This window comes from Nelusetta ayraudi, unplaced genomic scaffold (assembly GCF_046127955.1).
Source record: "Nelusetta ayraudi isolate G7.1 ecotype Tasmania unplaced genomic scaffold, CSIRO-AGI_Nayr_v1 ptg000017l, whole genome shotgun sequence".
Classification (NCBI taxonomy): Eukaryota; Metazoa; Chordata; class Actinopteri; order Tetraodontiformes; family Monacanthidae; genus Nelusetta; species Nelusetta ayraudi.
The window spans coordinates 10,338,860-10,358,793 of record NW_027466067.1 but is presented as its reverse complement, the minus strand read 5'-3'; the positions used below and the strand labels follow the sequence as shown (position 1 = coordinate 10,358,793).

General features: G+C 47.3%; 2 protein-coding genes across 9 annotated transcripts in view; one reads left to right on the top strand and one right to left on the bottom strand.

Annotated features, from left to right (window-relative positions):
- Positions 1-5,919, top strand: part of kcnab2a (potassium voltage-gated channel subfamily A regulatory beta subunit 2a) — an 82,052-nt gene extending 76,133 nt beyond the window's left edge. For all 6 annotated transcript variants that reach the window (XM_076025366.1, XM_076025368.1, XM_076025367.1 and 3 more), the window contains 2 exons: positions 257-345; positions 1,633-5,919. In XM_076025366.1, the coding sequence (XP_075881481.1) occupies positions 257-345; positions 1,633-1,722 (179 nt within the window). In that variant the 3' untranslated portion in view covers positions 1,723-5,919. The remainder of the gene's footprint in view (positions 1-256; positions 346-1,632) is intronic.
- A 12-nt stretch (positions 5,920-5,931) lies between these two features.
- The window catches only part of megf6b (multiple EGF-like-domains 6b), a 58,669-nt gene continuing 44,666 nt past the window's right edge, over positions 5,932-19,934 (bottom strand). For all 3 annotated transcript variants that reach the window (XM_076025359.1, XM_076025360.1, XM_076025362.1), the window contains 26 exons: positions 19,349-19,519; positions 18,401-18,532; positions 18,166-18,294; positions 17,955-18,083; positions 17,702-17,836; positions 16,922-17,056; positions 16,688-16,813; positions 16,325-16,456; positions 16,108-16,236; positions 15,644-15,775; positions 15,025-15,153; positions 14,787-14,915; positions 14,505-14,633; positions 14,254-14,382; positions 13,196-13,324; positions 12,460-12,588; positions 12,189-12,317; positions 11,539-11,670; positions 11,333-11,461; positions 11,127-11,255; positions 9,785-9,913; positions 9,554-9,682; positions 8,144-8,272; positions 7,900-8,028; positions 6,944-7,072; positions 5,932-6,757 (listed from right to left, as the gene is read on the bottom strand). In XM_076025359.1, the coding sequence (XP_075881474.1) occupies positions 6,696-6,757; positions 6,944-7,072; positions 7,900-8,028; positions 8,144-8,272; positions 9,554-9,682; positions 9,785-9,913; positions 11,127-11,255; positions 11,333-11,461; positions 11,539-11,670; positions 12,189-12,317; positions 12,460-12,588; positions 13,196-13,324; positions 14,254-14,382; positions 14,505-14,633; positions 14,787-14,915; positions 15,025-15,153; positions 15,644-15,775; positions 16,108-16,236; positions 16,325-16,456; positions 16,688-16,813; positions 16,922-17,056; positions 17,702-17,836; positions 17,955-18,083; positions 18,166-18,294; positions 18,401-18,532; positions 19,349-19,519 (3,350 nt within the window). In that variant the 3' untranslated portion in view covers positions 5,932-6,695. The remainder of the gene's footprint in view (positions 6,758-6,943; positions 7,073-7,899; positions 8,029-8,143; positions 8,273-9,553; positions 9,683-9,784; positions 9,914-11,126; positions 11,256-11,332; positions 11,462-11,538; positions 11,671-12,188; positions 12,318-12,459; positions 12,589-13,195; positions 13,325-14,253; positions 14,383-14,504; positions 14,634-14,786; positions 14,916-15,024; positions 15,154-15,643; positions 15,776-16,107; positions 16,237-16,324; positions 16,457-16,687; positions 16,814-16,921; positions 17,057-17,701; positions 17,837-17,954; positions 18,084-18,165; positions 18,295-18,400; positions 18,533-19,348; positions 19,520-19,934) is intronic.

Sequence of the window (19,934 nt, the reverse complement as noted above, 5' to 3'; positions counted from 1 at the left end):
TGGCAGGATGGATGGATGGTTGTGTGGCAGGATGGATGGATGGGTGGATGGGTGGATGGGTGTGTGGCAGGATGGATGGATGGATGGTTGTGTGGCAGGATGGATGGATGGATGGATGGATGGATGGGTGGATGGATGGATGGGTGTGTGGATGGAGGTGGGGCTGCTGCCTGTGAGCGTGCTGAGCCCACCCTGGCTGAGGTGGTCGGCGGCAGTGTGTCCGGGAGTGTCATTGCTGTCTACTGGTCTCCTGCAGCGTGGTGCCTACGGAACGAGGGGGTGAGCTCTGTCCTTTTAGGGGCGTCCAACACTGACCAGCTGATGGAGAACATAGGAGCAATACAGGTGAGCTCACGACACGTGTGTCTGTTGTGTTTCTTTGTTTCTTTGTTTCTTTGTTTGTGGATGAAAATTCCGATCACATGGAAACACGAGGTGACCTGTTAGACGAGGCTCGGTGCGTGTGCGTCCCGGCAGCAGCGGCAGCAGCAGCGGCAGCAGCAGCGGCAGCAGCAGCAGCAGCAGCAGCAGCCTCCTCTCCTGGGTACGGCTCGGCCTCATGGGCAGTTTGCCGCTGCACGCTCCGCTGCTCTACTGTACTGCGTTAATAAGGTCAGAGGAGTATCAGTTGCCACAGGGATCGGAGACACGGCCGCAGCCGCGTCTTCTTCCCCCTCCTGATAAGATGCAGCCTTTTAATGGGCTTTTCAGACCAGCGGCTCCGTCCTCTTCCCCCCCCGCCCCCCCTCCACCCTGGTCTTTTCTTCCCTCGCCCACCCTCGGCCCCTCGCCTGGCCCGCAGCAGAGTGCATTTTCACTCCTCCTCCATCGCCGTGCCTTTGTGCATCCTGCCGTGTGTGAGCGCGTACGCACATTAGTGCGCTAGATGTGTGCTCGCCGTATGCTTCCTCTTCCCCCAGTACATTTGATATTTCGGTTTTTGAAATGCTACGCTCACATTTCCCCAGGCCCTTTCCCTTTTTCTTATATATATATATATATACAAGGAGAATTTTACATCACAGGCACTGAAACAGTCACACATCCCGTGCAAAGAAGAAAACGCATGAGAGCACTGAAATAATTGTAAATATGTAATCTGACAGCGACGCAAATACATTTTAAGGTGGTGCTTGTTATTATACCTGAATATGTTTAAATAGAGTACAGTGAAATGAATTAGAATCTATTTCCTTTCAAAATAAAATGCTTTATATGTGATTGATTCGTAAGTCATAATTAAAATGATTGTATTATGGTCGCAAAGCAGACTTGGTGGGATTAATATCATCATAGTTGAGTGTCGATTAAATATCATACTATCACATTATTGTGTATATTTTAATATTTTGTTGCGTTTGGCATCGAAACGACAGCACTTTTTTGCACTTGCACGGTGACCATTAAGACCACCTGTTCCCTACGAATAAATAAAAATCAGTAATTGTTAGATAGCTATTGCTCTTCTTCTTGTCTGATTGTAAAAGCTGAAACCATTTATTACCGTGAATCCGTGGAAAAAGTCTTCCTCCAGCACCCTCTAGAGGCTACAATGTGTAACAGCAGCAGCCTGCCTCCAAACGCGACCGCCCCCTTGACCTTGCGGCCCTCTCTCTCTCTCTCCCTCCGCAGGTCCTTCCCAAGTTGTCGTCGTCCATCACGCACGAGGTGGACAGCATCCTGGGGAACAAGCCGTACAGTAAAAAGGACTACCGCTCCTAACGCGGAGCACGGCCCCGCCCGGCAGGGCTGCACCCCCCCGGCCTGCGGGCCGCCCCCGCAGCGCCCCACCTTTGCCTGATCCTCTGTTTGCTTGAGCTTTTACTGAGTGAGACCCTGGCGCATGAGTCTGGCCACACACCGAGGCCACCCAGGGCACCTCATTTAGAGTCACGGGGACGAGACGAGAAAAATGGGGGAGAGAGAAAACAAAAACAAAATACAGACACCTCGGCAGGAAGAGGATAGGGACTGACGAAGAGAGAGTTGGCTGCAAGAGAGTTAGAGAGCATACTTAAATCAGCTATACATTCAATTCAGCTAAACGTATTTTAAAACCGTAGGCAAAAATAAAAATCTTTAAAAAAATATATATATTAAATAAGCACACGCTTGCTTAAGCAGCCAGATTTCTTTTTCTTTCTTTCTTTTTTTTTTTCCTAGAACTGAATGCAATGAAAAGAAGTTCTGTAATACTGTAAGAATATAAGGAGAACTACTCTGTTGCACATGTACCATAGCCATGCATTTGTTCCTTGGACGTTCTGTTTACAAACGTGTGTGTCCGTCAAAGGGTGTCTCTGAAAAGCTCTGTGTGCGTGTGTGCGCGTGTCGTCATGGGTCGGTCGGTCGGTGTCGTCGGTGTTAACCAGCCTCCTGGCGGGCTTCTACAATCAGCACTTTAGTATTTGTCAGATCCAGGTTATTTCGGAAGGGGAGAGGATGGCCACCGTCATCTCTGTGTTCTTCACCTCTCAGTCGTTGCACTACACAGTCAAAGTCCCGGTCCGATCTCTGCCACGGAAGACGTTCACTATTAGTTTGCCCCCCGAACTGATTGCCGCTGCGGGTGTATTACTCCTTCACTGTGCCCTCCCCACCTTCTCCTGACCCCTTAATTCTTTTTTTTAGGCTGCGCGGGACCCGACTACGCTTTGTTTCCGGTGTTTCTTGGCCTTATCTACGCTTGCATCAGGCCGCGAGGTGGCTTTTTAACCACCAAACCGTCCCAGCAGGACAGGAAACAGAGATATTCCGGATTGGTGGGTGTGTTTGTAAAGAAGAACCGGTGTGTGTGTGTGTGTGTGTGTGTGTGTGTGTGTGTGTGTGTGTGTGTGTGTGTGTGTGTGTGTGTGTGTGTGTGGCGTCGAAGGTCGGTCAGTGAGCGGCTGCAGCTCAGGGAACAGAGCAGGGCGGATCTGGCAGCGTGTTCAGGAGCTCACGTCTCTCTCTTCTCGACGACGTCCGGTGACGTGTTTTTGTTTTTCTTTGTCTGTTTGTGTTTTTGTTTTTCTTTGTTTGTTTTGTTTGTTTTGCGCGGCTGGAGCCAAAGATCTCCTCTCCTCTCCCATCCTTTCCCGCCCCCCCCACCCCCCCGTCCCTGGCGACGCCGCAGCACTCATAATCGACGCATGCGCCGCCCGGCTAGCTTATCTATGGAAATAGAGAGTATTGGACCCGTCGGCTCCACCTGTATCGTTACTTGACCACGCTGCTCATGCCAGTGAAAAAAAAATAGAAGAAGAAAAAAAAAAAAACGCCCTGTATAGACAAGTGCGGCTTCACCGCTTTAGAACCGGTAAGGAACTCGCAGTATCGCGAGGGTGAATCGTCGGTCGCTCCCTCTCCCTCGGGTGCTCCCGTACCGCCATGAAAGCACAACGTGGACAGCATGCGGCACGTCCTCGAGCATGGGCCCTCGCTGAAGCAGGCCACGCTATGTCCACTTACTTAACACGTGTAGATCATAATAATAAGTCTTTACTACTAACTGCGCATCGTTTATCAACTCTTTACTGCAAAATAAATATCACAGGTACCGACTCGAGTTTAAAGAAAACAAATTGAAGAAGAAGAAGAAGAAAAAAAAACGTCTCGTTGCCGCGATTAATCACTTATGAGACGTAGGTGCTTCTAATGAGACGTGGAGGTGGAGGTGAAGATGGTTGAATATTACTGTGAGAGGTTTTACAAACTGTTTTGCTGGTCGGTGCGTGAGTGTGACTGGGTGTTTGGGTCGGGGTGGGGAACCGAGAAATGAATCCCTAGCTTTAGTCTGTCGTGTACATTGACCCGCGTTATACGTTTGATCTGCTGTGTCCGAGTGAACAAGACCGGCTCAGGCCGGGGGAGATGGAGATGGGGAGAATAGAGGTGGGGGAAGAAAAAAAAAAAAAAACCCCGAGATGTTTTCGTCTGTGAAGTTCGTGTGTCTTAATATTTTCATCTGCAGGGAAAGGGGAAGGAAGGCGTTTTAAGACTAAAGAAGGAGCTCACAGCTAATTAGCTTTCTGCTAAGAATTGTCTGAGTTTGACCTTAGCCTCCGGAATTCTGAAGTAAAACTCAGGATGGTGTCCGAGGGTTGTAGTTTTTGTTGGTTTTGTTTTTTTGTTTTTTTTGTTTGGAAAATACTAATATTTAGAAAATTCTGAGTTTTTAAGTCATTGTTCTGAGTGTAAAAAAAAAAAAAAGAAGAGGAAAATCTAGATTGAAATGCTCTGTAAAGCATGTGGCTGATGTCTTCGCTAGATTTCTTACCGAGGTGGAAAGAGACGCATCCCGCTTCCAATCTGTCCACTAAACGCAAATGTTGCAAGAAGCTGGCTAATTTAGCTTAGCGGTAAAACAGCAGACAAAGATAAAGGTGCGTACACACACACACACACACACACGCACATCAGTTCATGTGTCTGCATGTCATTCTGTCCACATTTTCCAGAAGGAATCAGTAACAGGAGTAAGAGTAACATCACTTTGACCTTTTTCCTGCTAATACAATCCATTTACAGCAAGTAAACGTATACTGTTAATGTGTTTATTCTACACTTAAGAGATTATATTGCTTCGAGTATTAAATGTAATGTTAGAATAAACTTTTTTTTTTTTTTTTCAATATTAAGGGAATGACTCAATACTCCAGTAAAGCCATAAAACAATATGAGATGAAAAGAATATAAGAAACACAAATTAAGTTGCAAAGTAACGACAAAACCGGTCTTTACTTTGCAACTTTACTTTTATAAAATCACAACCAAATGCTCATATATTCTCTATTCATTCTCATAGATTTAAGATTGCTGCATCACTTTTCCGACCACCGTATTTCCTCGCTTCGTCTCCCCCCCCCCCTGCAAATTAAGCTAATTATTAATATACTATTTTCATTAGCCTTTAAAAGTCCAGCAAAACAATGCAGGGGCAAAGTCACATGTTAAAAAAAAAAAAGAAAAGTACATTTTTTTAAAAAACAAACGGAGGCGTATTTCGCCTTTGCTCACAACAAATGTCTCAGTGGCAGTTGGGAAACTTTCTGCTAAGTTAAATTAGCCGGCAGGGCAGCCCTCAACTCTAGTGGCACCAGACTTCAGAAGGGGATCATTACTCTGCGCACCGCTCGGTAAAGAAAACAATTATTTCCCAAAATGTCTGCATTGTCCTTTAAAACAAAAAAAAAGTATCGCTGTGCTTCTTCTTTTTTTTTTTTTAGTTTGACCAGCAGTGTCATGTCACACTGTGCTGAGCTAAGCAACAAAGAGAGAAAAACAAACAAAAAAAAAAAAGGTTCCTTTTGGGGCTGACGTGTTGGCGCACAGAAGCCCTTTGCTGTGTGGGAGGAACTCATGCTTTAAGTGGCCGTCGCTCCATCATGTTTGCTGTTCTGAGAAAGCGGAGCCGCAGATAGAGGAGAGAGCATTTTGCAGAAAAGCTCTCGGTTATATAGAGAATATATTTTTTACGTTTTAGCCTTTAATGACGTGGAAGGGGGAGTTGGGGGCGGGGGCGGGGGGGTGAAAAAAAAATCAAAGATGTTTTTATTTTTTTTTTCATCATGCTGCATTTTTCCTATCAGTATTGTACAAACCTTGAGACTGACCTGGAGGGGTTTTGATGTTGCGCATGCGCATCACGAGGAACGCTCCGAACGTGAACGGCGGACTGAACTCACTGCGAGAGCCCGCCCCGGCATCTCCTGTACATAGTGTGACCTTTCTACATATTTCTGGTTGTGATCACCTCTGCCTTTTCTCTTTTTATTTTCTTTCTTTTTTCTTTATACATTTTGTTCTGCAGGCGTCGGCTATCTGCACTGTGCTTGAATCTGAATTTAGACAGGATGTACAGCTTCGATCTTTAATGAAAAATGACATAAATGACAAAATAAAAAAAAAATAAAAAAAATGGTTAAAGAACGATAGTAAATAGACCAAGGCTCTGGCTCTGTCTTTATTTTTGCATTCATGCATGAGAGAGGCTGCTGTGCGTGGGTTTGGGTAAAGCCAGCCTGAGCTGTGCGGTGCACGGAACACTGCGGGGAAATAAATATGGGGCAATTTACACACGAGATATGCAGACATTTCACCTTATTGAGCAAGTTATAGATTTTTTTTTTTCGCACAGCTGTTAGGGCACTTTTAGTCAACAGAGACTTGTTTCACTACAGACGGTTTCACGTAGAGCGCCATGGCAACAGGAGTGGAGCGGCCAGGATTCGATGAAAAGGACAGACAACAATGGAAAAACTTCCACGGAGTAAAAAAAAGTTGCCTCTTTGTTAGAGAGTGGATCGCATACAACAGATTATTAAAAAAAAAAAAAAAAAAAAAATGCTTTTATATACAATATCAGGCAAAATATTAACTACAAAAAAGGCACAAGTTCAAAAAAAGAGAGCCTCAGTCTTTTTCCTGGTGGAAAATATGAAAAATGTTCAGAGACCTTGAGATGATCTCAGTGAACCGGCAAAGCTTTTAACTCTTCAAGCTTTGGGACACAGGTTCAAACCCCCCCGCCCAAAAAAACAAAAAACCCAAACACACGACTCATCCACCTCTGGTCCAGACCTGAAACGGCATCTCAGTCTGTTTCCGTGAAGGTCCTTCAGCCACCTGAGGCCTCAGGCTCCCACTGAGTCTCTTTGAGTTTTACAGCGCGTCCCACCTCCTCCAGGGTCGCGTCGCCGCCGCCGCCGCCACCGCTATAAGGAGTTCTCCTGCTGCGAGTCGGTCCTGCTGCTGCCGTCCAGACGTGGAGGGACACCTGAGGAGACACAGCGAGCCGTGAGTGCGGTCAGCGTCTGTCGCGGCTTGACGGGAAACAAACGGGCGGACGCGGCGGTGAAAGCCGGTCGCACTCTCTCACTGTCAGCACATGGGCTGCTTTATTTACTCCCGTTTCACCCGAGTCAGCGGGAAACGAGGACGAGTGTGGAAGCGGTTACTGCACCTTCCTGGCAGGACGCTCCGATCCAGCCGTGCAGGCAGCTGCAGCGGCCGCTGCGTGGCTCGCACTGCGCCCCGTTCTCGCACTCGCAGGTCTGCTTGCAGTCCGGCCCGTAGCGGTTCACGCTGCAGTCTGACAGGCAAAAAATAAATAAATAAATAAATAAATAAATAACTCAATTGTACGATTTTCAAATGGTCGACACTTTAATCCTCCAATCCTCGAATCGTTCTGCCGCTAAAACGCACTTCATTTTGTTTATTTATGCTTTTAGCCCCTTCGTGCATAATGGTTATTGAACTGGACAGATGTTGAAATGGCAATTTTTTCCCATTAAATATAAAACGCTGCACGTAATCTAGCACAGTGGAGGCCGGAGCATCACTCCACACACACGGGCAGGCAAAGATCGCTTCAACGGTCGGGTCGGCCGACAGGAATGAAAATATGCCTCAACTATATATTTTTTTTTTTTTACCATCAGTACAGTATTCTTAAGTAGTATAAAAAACAGATGTTTTTTCATGAGATACATAAGGAGAAATTGACTAAGCGAAGAAATCCTGACTGAAGCTGTTGTAAGTCAAGCATGTAACGGTTAATGAAAAAAATCTCTTCTAAATGCAGAACGCATGGGACTCAACATTTGATGCCGCCTAATATTGCACATGTTGTGTTTCTAAAGTCAGAAACGCCAAGAGTCAATATGCAATTTGCTGTATGAAGCCCTCGTAAAAGCTGCCAACACAAAACTAAGCATGATGACATCAGCTGATTGGGTTTGGACTGTGCGCTTTGAAAGTGGGTCATCACAGCAAAGATGTGACTTTCACCATTTTAACAAGTGAGCAGGTAAATAAATAACGTAATCGAGATCAAAGACGTATATATGGTGTCGTGGAGGCCAGTTCGCAGGACTCGTGCGCCCGGGAACCCGGCGTCCAAACACAGAATCTCACCGACATCACATCTGGATCCCGTCTTTCCCGAGGAGCAGAGGCACCTCCCCGTGGCGGCATCGCACGCAGCCTCGTCGTCGCAGTCGCACGTCCGGCCGCAGCCGAGTCCGTAGGTGCCCCGGTCGCACACTGACAGAGGGGAAGGATGGACGGAGGGACGGAAGGAGGAGACGTTCTGTCAAACGAGGCCAAGCGACAGCGACCCCGCCGTCATGTCAGAGTAACGAGCGCTGATCTGACTGACCTCGGTGGCAGCGGGCCCCGCGGTACCCCGGAGGACACAGGCACTGGCCTGACGCGGGGTGACAGGGGGCTCCGTTGGCGCAGTCGCACTGCAGCTGGCACAGCGGGCCGTGGAGACCAGGAGGGCAGGCTGAGGGAGGAGAGGATGGGTGAAAGAGCTCCGACCGCGTTACGCAACGGCCCTCGGAGAGGCCGCGACCCCATCTGTCAGTGGTCGCCGCGCCAGCAACGTGACCCGCCACTGAAACCACTGGATCCATCCAGTGTTGTGGTGCTGGAATTAACTCCAACACTCTCTAATGATAACAATAATAATAATAATAATAATAATAATAATAATAATAATACATGGATCAAACATCACACATTAAAACATATCAACAAGCAGCCATTTGGACTGAATTTTACCAGGATCTATAGAGATTCAATTCTGAAAGCGGAATTTTTTTGTTTTTTGTTTTTTACTTTTGAAAAACAATAGTCAGATTAATTAGCCTAAATTGAAATACGATTTACCATCTTTGCAGTTCTTTGGAATAATATTGCTACACTGGCTATGGTTAATTGGGGCGGTCTTTCATTACAATTAGGGATGCAAACGATCAATTAATCAATTAAAACGAATCAATTAATCAATTAAAACGATTAATTAATTCATCGTTAGTTGATTGACCTTAGTGATCGCTTAACCATTAATTGATAAGCGTCGATTTTTCCTGAGAACCTAAATTTCACAATAGAAAATGTGTAAGGAACACATGATTTAACCCTTACATAATGGTGAGGGTCCAACCTCTTTCCTGCCACTACACTGCTATAATGATATTAACTACCTGTGTAAAAAATGTGACTAATTTAATTGAATCGATTAAATTCTTAATCAACAATTAATTGATAATCGATTAGTTGTTAACATCCCTAATTACAATACTACTGCAAAGCTACTTCTTGATGACAATTATCTTGAAAAGACTATTAACAAAAAACAAAGCCAAAATATTTCAGTAATCTCAAGAAACGTTTTAAAGATATATTGGAGACGTGTCTCTTTGATATAAATTTGGAAATTTTATGATTTCTAGTCCAAGAAAAGTGAGAATCGAATTCATTTACATCATGAACACCAAAGCCATCGGTGTCAAATCTTTGAGAGCCCAAACAAAACATTTGTGGAAAACAAAACATTTTAGAAGTATTTATACAGTGGTGGAAGAAAGTGTTTGGACACCCATAATGTCATAATGTCCTTTGTCACACATCCAGCACGAACACAAGAATATTTGAGCTTGTGTGTGAGTTTAAGGGTGTCTGAAAACCCCCCCCCACGACTGCATTCAGCATCAACCAACTGACGAACACGAGCGAGATTTGCTCATCGTGCAAAACCCGCTTCACCGCTTTCCTTCCCTACCGTGTTCGCACAGATGTCCGTAGGAGCCCGGACCGCAGTGACACGTCCCCGTCACCCTGTCGCAGGTGCTGTTGCCATGACACTGACATTTCAGCTGGCAGTCGGCTCCAAAGCTGCCCTGCGGACATTCTGCCGCCGCAGCAAAACAAGTGCAGAGTCAGAATAAAAAAAAAAAAAAAAAAAAAACCCTCTCTGGTGAGAGTTTAACGAGCGACGTGCGCTACGGTTCACCTTCATCGCAGCGAGATCCCGTCCATCCCAGGCCGCAGCTACAGTTACCGCTGGCGCCGTCGCACGCAGCCCCATTACTGCAGTTACAGCGCTGGAGACAGTCGGGCCCGAACAGGCCTGGAGGGCAGCCTGAGGACGACACACACACAGACACAGACACACACACACACACACACACACACACACACACACACACACACACACACACACACACACACACACACACACACGTGTTCCAATTAAAAGGTGCAGTCTGTAACTGTCAGCTAGCTGAGCCTCAGCTCCTCAAACACATCAACCCCCCAAGAAAATCACCTGCCAAAAGGAGGTTGTGAGTCCGAACCTTCACCTCTGCTTAATTATCCGAACACCAGGCGCGGCAGAAGCCGGTTGTGTTCTCCACAATGATCCAGACTGTCTGTCTGTCTGTCTGTCTGTCTGTCTGTTCTGCTCGGATCTGCAGATGTCGGGCCCTTTTATTTTTACCCCCCCCCCTCTTTGCCGACATTTAATTTCTAAATGGCAAGACAAAAAATAGCTTAGATAGAAAAATGTTTTCCCTGACTTTGCATATAATGCGTCTCCACAAGCTGACAGACTGTGTGATTAAGCCTGGCTGGGTAGAGGAGCCAACAGGACCCAGCATAATTGGCCCTGCCGCCAGCCGCACTGTGCGGAAAAGCAAACAGATGGGCCCCGCTGCCGATGGAAGCGACTGAGGAGGAAACTAGCGGCAGGAAGATGGATTAACAGTACATTTTATTTATTTATTTTTTTTTTTTTTTAAAGTTCTTCCCCAGACTTTTACCGTCAGTGAGCCGACCTCCTTCATCTTCACCGTGTCATTGGCCCACCAAGTGTTATAGAGCACATGCCCCACTAATACTACAAATCCCAGAATGCATTGCTGGTATTCTGGCACGTCAATCAGAACAGGACGTTCATCGAAGGTCATTATTATTACTAAATTGGTTTATTGTTATTCTATTTTTAAATGTATTATTATTAACCCGTGGAAAAATGTTACCGTTGAAATTTAAATCAGAAAGCTGCAAATAAAAAGGGGGCATTTGATTTATTTACATTTTATTCATTTTGGTGAGATTTTTTGAATGTGAAATTAGATTTTATTGTATAGTATATACACATTATATTTAGGTTGAAGCAAAACTTGTTTTGGTCCATATAAAGAGGTTCACTGTTCTATCTGGATGATTATTTCAATAAATATCAATGTTGGACTGAGAATTTGTCCAAATTTCCCATTTTGACCCCGCTGTGTATTTGAGTTTGACGCCCCTGGTCTAAAGTCTTAAAGCGTTAACGTGTCTTGCAAACCGACCGTGTCCGCAGTCTTCTCCTCTTCGGCCCGAGATGCAGGTGCAGCGCCCGCTGACTGGGTCGTTCCGGGCTCCGTCTCCGCACAGCACCGTCTGGCCGCAGTCGGGTCCGTAGCGGCCGCCAGGACACGCTGCGGCCCGGGAGAAGCACCACGTTCAGACATCGTGTCGACCCCTCTCAATCTGTTCTCCCACCACGGCCACTCACTGATGTTGCAGCGCGCTCCGATGAACCCGGCGGGACACTGGCAGGCCCCGCTGCTGGGATGGCACTTCCCTCCGTTGTCACACCCACACTGCCGCTCACAGTCGGGACCGTAGCGGCCCTGCGCGCACACTGGAGGCAAAGCCGGGATTTAAACGGAGGTTCAGGTCGCGCAGGTGACGAGAGGTGCAAAAACCCTCTCGGTGTACCTTGGTCACACTTGGCGCCTTGAAAACCGGGGGCGCAGTAACACGACCCGGACACTGGGTGGCAGAGTTGGTTTGTCTCGGAGCACTGGCACACCTGGTTGCAGTTGCGGCCAAAGGTGCCTGGAAGACAAGCTGATGGGAGGAGGAAGAGGAAGATGAGGAGGAGGTGGGGGGGGAGAAGGGGGGATGACGATGAGGATGAAGAAGAGGAGGAGCATGAAGATGAGGATGAGAAGGTAAAGGAGGAGGAGGATGAAGAGGATGTGGAGGAGAAAGAAGGGGTGGGGGGAGAAAAGGAGAAGAGGCATGGGGACGATAGGGAGAAAAAGGAAGAGGAGGACGAGGAGGAGGAGGAGAAGTAAGAGATACAGGACAAGGAAGAGGAAGAGGAGGTGGTAGAGGAACAGGCGAGGGGGAAGAAGAAAAAGGAGAAGGATGGGGAGAAGGTGAAGGAGGAAGAGGAGGGGTGGGAGAGGCAGGGAAGGAGGAGGAGGAGGAGGAAGAAGAGAAGATGGAGATGGAGGAGGAGGATGAAGAGGAGGAGGAGGAAGAAGAGAAGATGGAGGAAAAGGAGGAGAAGGAGTTCACGTCAGGAAGCAGAGTTGGAGGATTCAGCTCGAGGAGCAGCTTGCGTCACAGTGTCCTCCTACTCTGTTCGCAGCCGTTCCCCGTGAACCCTGGAGGGCAGCCGCACTCCCCGGAGACGTGGTGGCAGGACGAGCCTCGAGGACAGTGGCAGCGCTCCGTGCAGCCCCTCCCGTATGTGCCCGGCAAACACGCTGAGAGCAAACAACACACAACTGCAGTACAACTGTAGGTCAGCAGGCCCCGGAGCAGAGCCACACTGCTGAATGTGACCACGCAAACACTTCCTGAAAGACAACATTAGTATTACCAGATATGTTGCCATTAGTTGCGTACCTTTGTCACACAGTTTTCCTCTCCAGCCTGGCGGACACTGACACTCTCCAGTGACGTGGTGACACGAGGCCTTGTGCACACACTGGCACCTCTCCTGACAGCCGGCACCGAACAGGCCCGCATCGCACGCTGAGCACAGACGGAAACAAAAACAGGAAGTAGTTTGGTAACTATTAAATCACTCTGCTCCGCAGGCTTTACGGTAATTGTTTTATTTGTTTTTTTTTTTGTTTTTTTTGTCTTTGCTGGGAAAAACAGAATTCTGGAAAGTATTTAGACCGCAAAGGGTTAGAAATCCAACACATAAAGTTTGGTCGGATTGTAGACAGGCTGTGATAATTGGAAAATGTCTTTTTACAAGCCAGAGCCGGTCCAAATGGAACAGTGTTAGTTGGAAGTCTTTTGTTCAATTGTGTATTTTTTTTTTATTTTTTTTTTATCCCTACGTGCCAAAAACAGCTCATCGAAAATAATGAACTTAGCAAAAAAAAAATCCTTTACAGTAACATTTAGTTTAACTTTAGCATATACTCGATGATTTCAGAAGAGCACAGCTCCACTAAATCTGCATTGTCATGTCGAAGTCTCTTGCAGATTTGTGGGGCACGTGTAAACTTGTAGGGCAATGACTTTAACATCTCTTTCATATGCTTCGCTGTTGGTTTTCTAGCATCACACTCAGCATGAACAAACGGCGGCGGGAGGTGATGGGACGTGTCGCCCAGCTCGGCTCTACCTCTCCGGCAGCGCTCTCCCGTCCAGCCGGCGCTGCAGCTGCACCGCCCCGTCTGCTTGTCGCACTGGCCTCCGTTCTCGCACTGGCACTGCCGCTCGCAGTCGGCCCCGAAGCGGCCCGCCTCGCACTCTGCGTGGGGCCAAAGAAAGAAAGAAAGAAAGGAAGAGGGCGCAATGACAAAAGCGTCGTCGTAGCCAACCCCCCGCCTCGTTTCCGCTGCACGTTTTACTCGTTGTAGGCACAGTGTGAAGTTGCCAATCAAGAGAAGGTTGAGGCCCCCTGGTGGCAGGATTTAAAGCGAGCGAAAGATAGAACACTGGATTACACAGCCACCGTCACTCAGCCAAGTATAGTATATGTGTTTGTTTGGTCATTTTAGCCCACATCTTGTATTATATATATATATATATCATATACTTGTATCTTGTGTGTATCACACTGTGCTTTGTTTTTTTGTTTTTTCTCTTCAGGCACTTGGAAGGGCAAACTGAAGCAGATGGCCTTAAAGTAGACGACAGCGTAAAAGTTTGAAGCTGCCTCCCCCGCGTCTTCCTCCCACAGTTCTAAGAAACAACCGTAGTTGTCGTAATAGCCTGAAGTGTTCCACTGGTGCTGTCCTGTGTATATTTTTATATTGTTATATATTCTTAATAGTTTATTTAAAAAAAAAAAAATTGTTATGCGCCAACAACATCAAAAAAATTTGTTGTATGTGTGAAATCATACTAGGAAATAAAGCTTTTTTTTTCTGATTCTGTCGTTTCAGTAGAAAAAGGTAAATTCCATTTCCTGTTGGTGGAAGTTACTAAACTTCTAACACTGAACTCAAATCTTGCCGGGAAAAGCTGGAGAGGTGCAGTTCTTTGCTTTTCTTCCACTGAGGAAATGTCTCATGTTGCCTATGCAATTTTTTTTTTTACAAGCACAGCAGCCTAGCTCCCGCCCACCTTCTCTTCCAAGGATGGTGATTGGTCCAGTCATTAGACGACCGGCTAAAAGCAAATTCAGATGCAAGGTTTTAAAGATGAATTTCAAGCTGCTTCTCCCCAGCGTCTTACCCAGCTCACAGGCCGTCCCCATCCACCCGCTGACGCACACACATCGCCCATCAGTCCTGTTACAGGTGGCTCCGTTCTGACACAAGCACCGCTGCCGGCAGTCGGCTCCGTAAAACCCAGCAGGGCATTCTGGGAGAAGACACACACAGAGGAAGGTGAGGTACAGCTCTTGACCCCTCAGTCACCTGTTCAACCCAGACAAACCCCCCCACCCCCTCCGCCCTCCTGTCTTTGTCCTGCGTCCCACCGACCTTCTGTGCAGTTGGGTCCGGTCCAGCCCGGCGTGCACGCACACTGTCCGCTGGCCGGGTGGCAGCTGCCGTCGTTGCGGCAGCTACAGGTCTGGTTGCAGCCTTTCCCATAGGACCCGGACGGGCAAGCTGCCAGGAGAGATAAATGCGACCGCCGTGTGAACTCTGTGCGTCTGCTGAGTGACTGATGCGGTTTTCTCATGCCATCCCAGGAGTCAAGAGGGTTCCCTTGATTCGTCAGCGCGGCAAAAGCTGTTCTTCAACTGATATTTCATCACTCACTGTGATTGCAGAAGGGACCGGTCCAGCCAGCAGCGCAGGAACAGGCTCCGTGGACGTGATCGCAGGTGCCGCCGTTGAGACACAGACACTTGTCCTGACAGTCCATCCCGTAGAAGCCCTGAGGACACGCTGGAACACACACAAACACACACACAAACACGATCATATTTGACCGCTGCTGCTGCTGCTGCTGCTGAAACAATATGACTCTGACAAAAGAAATCAAAGAGTCTCTTACGCTTCTCGCAGAAGGTCCCCGTCCAGCCCACCAGGCAGCTACAGGCTCCGCTCACGTGGTCGCACAAGGCCTTGTTGTCGCACTGACACCGATGTCGACAGCCCAGGCCGAACATCCCAGCAGGGCACTCTGAGGGAGCAGCACACACAAAACAAGCATTGACAGCTTAGGCAGGCATTGATGACTGGTGTTGTCCCAATAGATTTGATGATGAATTCCTCATGGCGTCAGCCAGACAAAGAAATTAATACATTTAGTTTTGACTCAGTCAGAAGCGTTTGTTTCCCAGCTTTCAAAACAAAACTGATCTCAACCCTCCCCTGTTGATCCACAGCATGCTTGTGGACCACTGTCCTTTTATTAGACTCAACCCTGACGTATTTAATAATATGTTTAAAGGTTCAACTTTCAGATGATACCTCAAATTTTTCTTTATTTCACCTAAAAAAATTTATTTTTTGTTATGATGGGTGGACAAGGTCAGACCATCATGTGTTTGACTGCCACCAGTAAAAGTTTTGCAAAGAAAACTTAAAACGCACCTTAATAACACGAGCAACATTATGCACAGTCTGTTGAAATCGGGGGGGAAAAAACAACAAGAGCGACAGCCACGTACTGTCCTGGCACTGTGTTCCAGTGTAACCAGCCTCGCAGTTGCACTGGCCGGTCAGAGCGTCACAGCTGCCGTCTCCGTTCCTGCAGTCGCACGTTTCGGCGCAGTCCGCCCCCCAGTGGCCAGCATCACAGGCTGCAGCAGAACCGGCACATTAACACAAAGGTTGATGGAATTTTGAAAGCTGTCTTTGGCCAGACAATACACACAATTAGATATCTCACAACCCTCCTCTAGATCTCCAAGGAACAGCATATGTAACCCTTTGTTGAAAGCCTCCTGATTGGCTCAGTTTTAGCTTCTTTCTAAAATTGTTCTTTATTCGTACAGTCATCATGTTGGAAAGGAGACAAAATCAAGGAGGTCCTCTGGTGGTCACATAGGGCTGATATCTTGCTGGTACAAGTGATATTTTTTGGTCTGGAGCTCAAGAGTGAAGCTGGAGAAAAGCTGTTTGTCTCTCTCACCTTTCTTGCAGTTGTGTCCCGTCCAGCCCGAGGGGCAGGAGCAGCGTCCAGTCACTGCGTCACAACGTGCGTTGTTCTCACAGATGCACTTCATATGGCACCCTTGGCCGAAACGTCCACTTGGGCATGCTGATTCAAAAATGACGGGAACAGAAGATTAACACACACTTCTTTGAATGTTCTCAAGGAAATCCGACTGAACTTTGTTCGTACTCACAGTTCCGACAGACTCGACCCATGAATCCAGGAGCACATACACATGACCCATTGTGTTTATCACACACACCTCCATTCTCACACACTGGGCAGGCTTCAGTGCAGGCCAGACCCCAGAATCCCTCTGGACACACTGAGGGTGAGAAAAATACATATTTTATGGCACATGTTTAGCAAAATTTGGTTAAAATGTTATTTTTAAATGTAATATTGTAAAATAAAAGGATTGATCTGAGATTAAAGTTAAATAGTTTTTAAAGAAAAATCTTGATTTAAAAAAAATGACAGGCTAAATTGTACTATAAATGTAAAAAAATAACATAAAATTAAAAATGAAATGAAACAGAGGTAGCATTGTACTCACAGCTCTCGCAGTGCTGTCCTGATGTTCCAGCTGGACACTTGCACTGTCCCGTCACCTTGTCACAGGGTGCGCCGGTGCAGTTACAAGGGTGTATGCAGCCAGACCCAAACCTTCCCTCTGGACAGTCTGCAGCAGGTCAGATGGGAAATCATTTGTTTTTTTCTCAGCATGGCAGGACAAAAATCGAGATACAAATCAGCCGTTGAAGGCAACGTGAGGACATTCTCCTCGTACCCTGGTCGCAGTTCTCTCCATGAAGACCCAGTGGGCATTTTCTTTGGCATTCTCCAGTTACATGGTCGCAGGAAACTCCTTTTGGACAGGCACACTTCTTCTCACAGCCTGCTCCATAAGAACCCGGGTCACATTCTGGAGGCAGAGCAGGAAGAGAAGATTCCACTGATCACTTGGGTGGCTACATCACAACCAAGTTGGTCCTTAAATTGAGCAAAGTGTACTCTTCTTGTTTTCCTTCAGTAATTGAAATGAAGTGCCATCTATCTTTAACCACCAGATAGAATGCTTAGACAGCACCAGAGAACACTTTGACAAAGGGGAGCCCAATCAAATTATATAGCAAAAAAAAAAATGCTAAGGGTTGATTGGATGAACTTTCTGCCTGCTACGTTCAAAGCAGACTAGTAAGGTTTTTGGTTTTTTTTTTGCATCAGCTAAAGCATGTAGCAACAGCTTGAGGGTTCTGATTGGTCAGAAGGGCAACAAAGGTCACGCTGTTCTTTCTTTTGAACATGAAATTGCCATCCAAAACTGCTGCTGCTGCACCATCCATGCTAATTGCTAACAACCACAGCAAGGCTGACAGTCACTTCCTGTCTTTGGCTGACAGTCACTTTCTGTCTTTGGTCTTTATCGTCTTCTGTTGATTTCAAGAGAGTTGGCAGGTGTCGCTTCCATTACATCAGGAGTAGAAGAACGCTGGTTTACTGGTAATGTCGCACTAAGACAGTGCCTGGCAAGATGGGGTCGCTTTGTGTCTGCCTCATGTCAGCTTACCTTCCTTGCACGTGGCGCCCCTGTAGCCGGGTTTACACACACAGGTGCCATGACGCCGATGACACTCCAAGGAATTCTGCTGGACGCAGCGACACTCCTCCGAGCAGCCTGCGCCAAAGGTCCACTTGGGACACGCTGAGGGAGAGGGAGGCCACACAGGAGAATCGCTTCACACCAAGAACCATGATAATTCTGTCGTCATCGACTCTAACCCTCACTCATTATACGCCGTCCCTTGGATATCAGGACTCACGGAGGTGGCAGAAGCGTCCGTAGAGTCCGGGATCACAGAGGCAGGCGCCGTACGTCCGATGGCAGCGTCCGTTGTTGGCACAGTTGCACTTCTTGTTGCACTGCTTCCCGTAGAAACCCTTCGGACAGCCTGGGAACAACAAACAAGGTACAACAAACAGAAAGATAGAGAGGAAAAATACCATCTCTAAACAGACAAGCAGACAGCTCACCGTCCTGGCACAAGTCTCCACTGACCCCTGGTGGACAGCGGCAGCTCCCGGTCACAGGATCACAGCTCGCACCGTTCTTGCACTTGCAGTGGAACGAGCAGTTTTTGCCGAAAAACCCCTCGGAGCATGCTGGGAGAAAAAAACAAAACCAAAATAATATTGATAAATTACAATTGCTTAGTGTCACTGAGTTGTTTTTTTTGTGTGTGTGTGGTGTGCGTATCGTGGTTCTCACTCTGGTTGCAGATGATGCCAGTCCAGCCGTCGTGACAATCACAGCCGCTTTTCCATTGGTTGCACTTGCCTCCGTTTAAACAGTCGTCGCATGTTAAGCTGCAGTCGTTGCCAAAAGTGTCGTCCAAACACACTGGAAGCAAACATTAAAGGAGACGATGACTGGTGGTCATAGTAGCAGATTGAATGTTTCCTCAATACATTGTGTATCTCTCGTGTGCGGCCCTGCCAAAGAGCCCATAGACAAGCGAGAGGCAAAACTTGATAAGTGATTGGTTGAACTCTTTTTCTCTCACATACACTCACAATCATGTCTTGGCCCAAAGCAGCAGAGTAAAGCAAAAACGTTATGCCTTGATAGAGAAGTCCTCAGTCCTGCTCTTTGTTTATTACGGTAAAAAGTTCCATCCAGTTTTGATCAACTCGAATCGCATTCTGCCGCATCCACGCTAATCTCTTTAGAGATTCCAGTGGCCGCAGCTTCCTTATTTCCTCTCAACTAAAAGCAAGCTGATTAGTTCCAGAGCCCAATGCAATTCAAGGAATATTACAAAAAAAAATGCGATGTATAGGAGATTGGCAAGACGGATGAGCAGGTTTCCACTGCTGAAATGTCAGTGGTCCAGCTACTGGGCAGAAACGACGTCAAGTGTCGACTTAAAAGCCTCTCGCGGCCGTTGACAACTCTCTGCATTCCAAAAAACTGTGTCTGCAAAGCGTTTAACCTTCTGTTTTGGCCTCTGCCAGGACACATGAGCCTCAACATTCCTGCTGGCGAAGCTGCGGTGTTACAGTACAAAACAGGTCTGGGAGCATGAGGCGCGGTAATTAACTCCCACTGTGTGGTCCCTCCCTGCCTGCCTGCCTGCCTCCCGGGAGTTCGACCCTGGTAGTCGTGCTGAGGTTCCAGTTTATAGTGATGATAATGAGCCGTTCATGGACGACTCACCGAACTTCTCCGCCAGGTTGCTCTCGGCCCTCAGCTCCCCCTCGTCGTCCTCGTAGTCGTCGTAGCGCTCCAGCGGCAGGTTGTAGTCCTGCACCAGGGTGATCTGGGGCCGCAGCACTGGCAGCTCCAAGGGGGCGCCGCTCGTCAGGGCTTCGATGGCGTCTTCGAGCGCTGCCAGCGGGATGGAGACAACGGCAGTTAGAACAGGTTTTTTTTTTGCGCTGCGTACTGTCAGTAGGTAGTTTGGAGGTGTTTCAGTGGCAATGCACACGTCACCTGCATAGTAGGGTCACTTTAGACTTTATCCTATTTTTTTTTTTTCCCATGAGCTTTTTTTTATTCCACATCACCTGCTTCCATGTCACCCTCTCCTCTGCATCTTCTTCTCTATCATTAACTGACTTCAGGTCCTCTTTCACCACATCCATCAATCTCCTCTTTGCTCCTCCTCCAGTCCTCCTGCTTCCTCAGCATCCTTCTCCTGATATACAGTATTCATCATCTTTTTTGGACCATCTCAGTCTGGCCTCTCTGGCTTTAACTCCGCAACATCTAACATCCTTTGTCCCTCTGATGTTCTCACTCC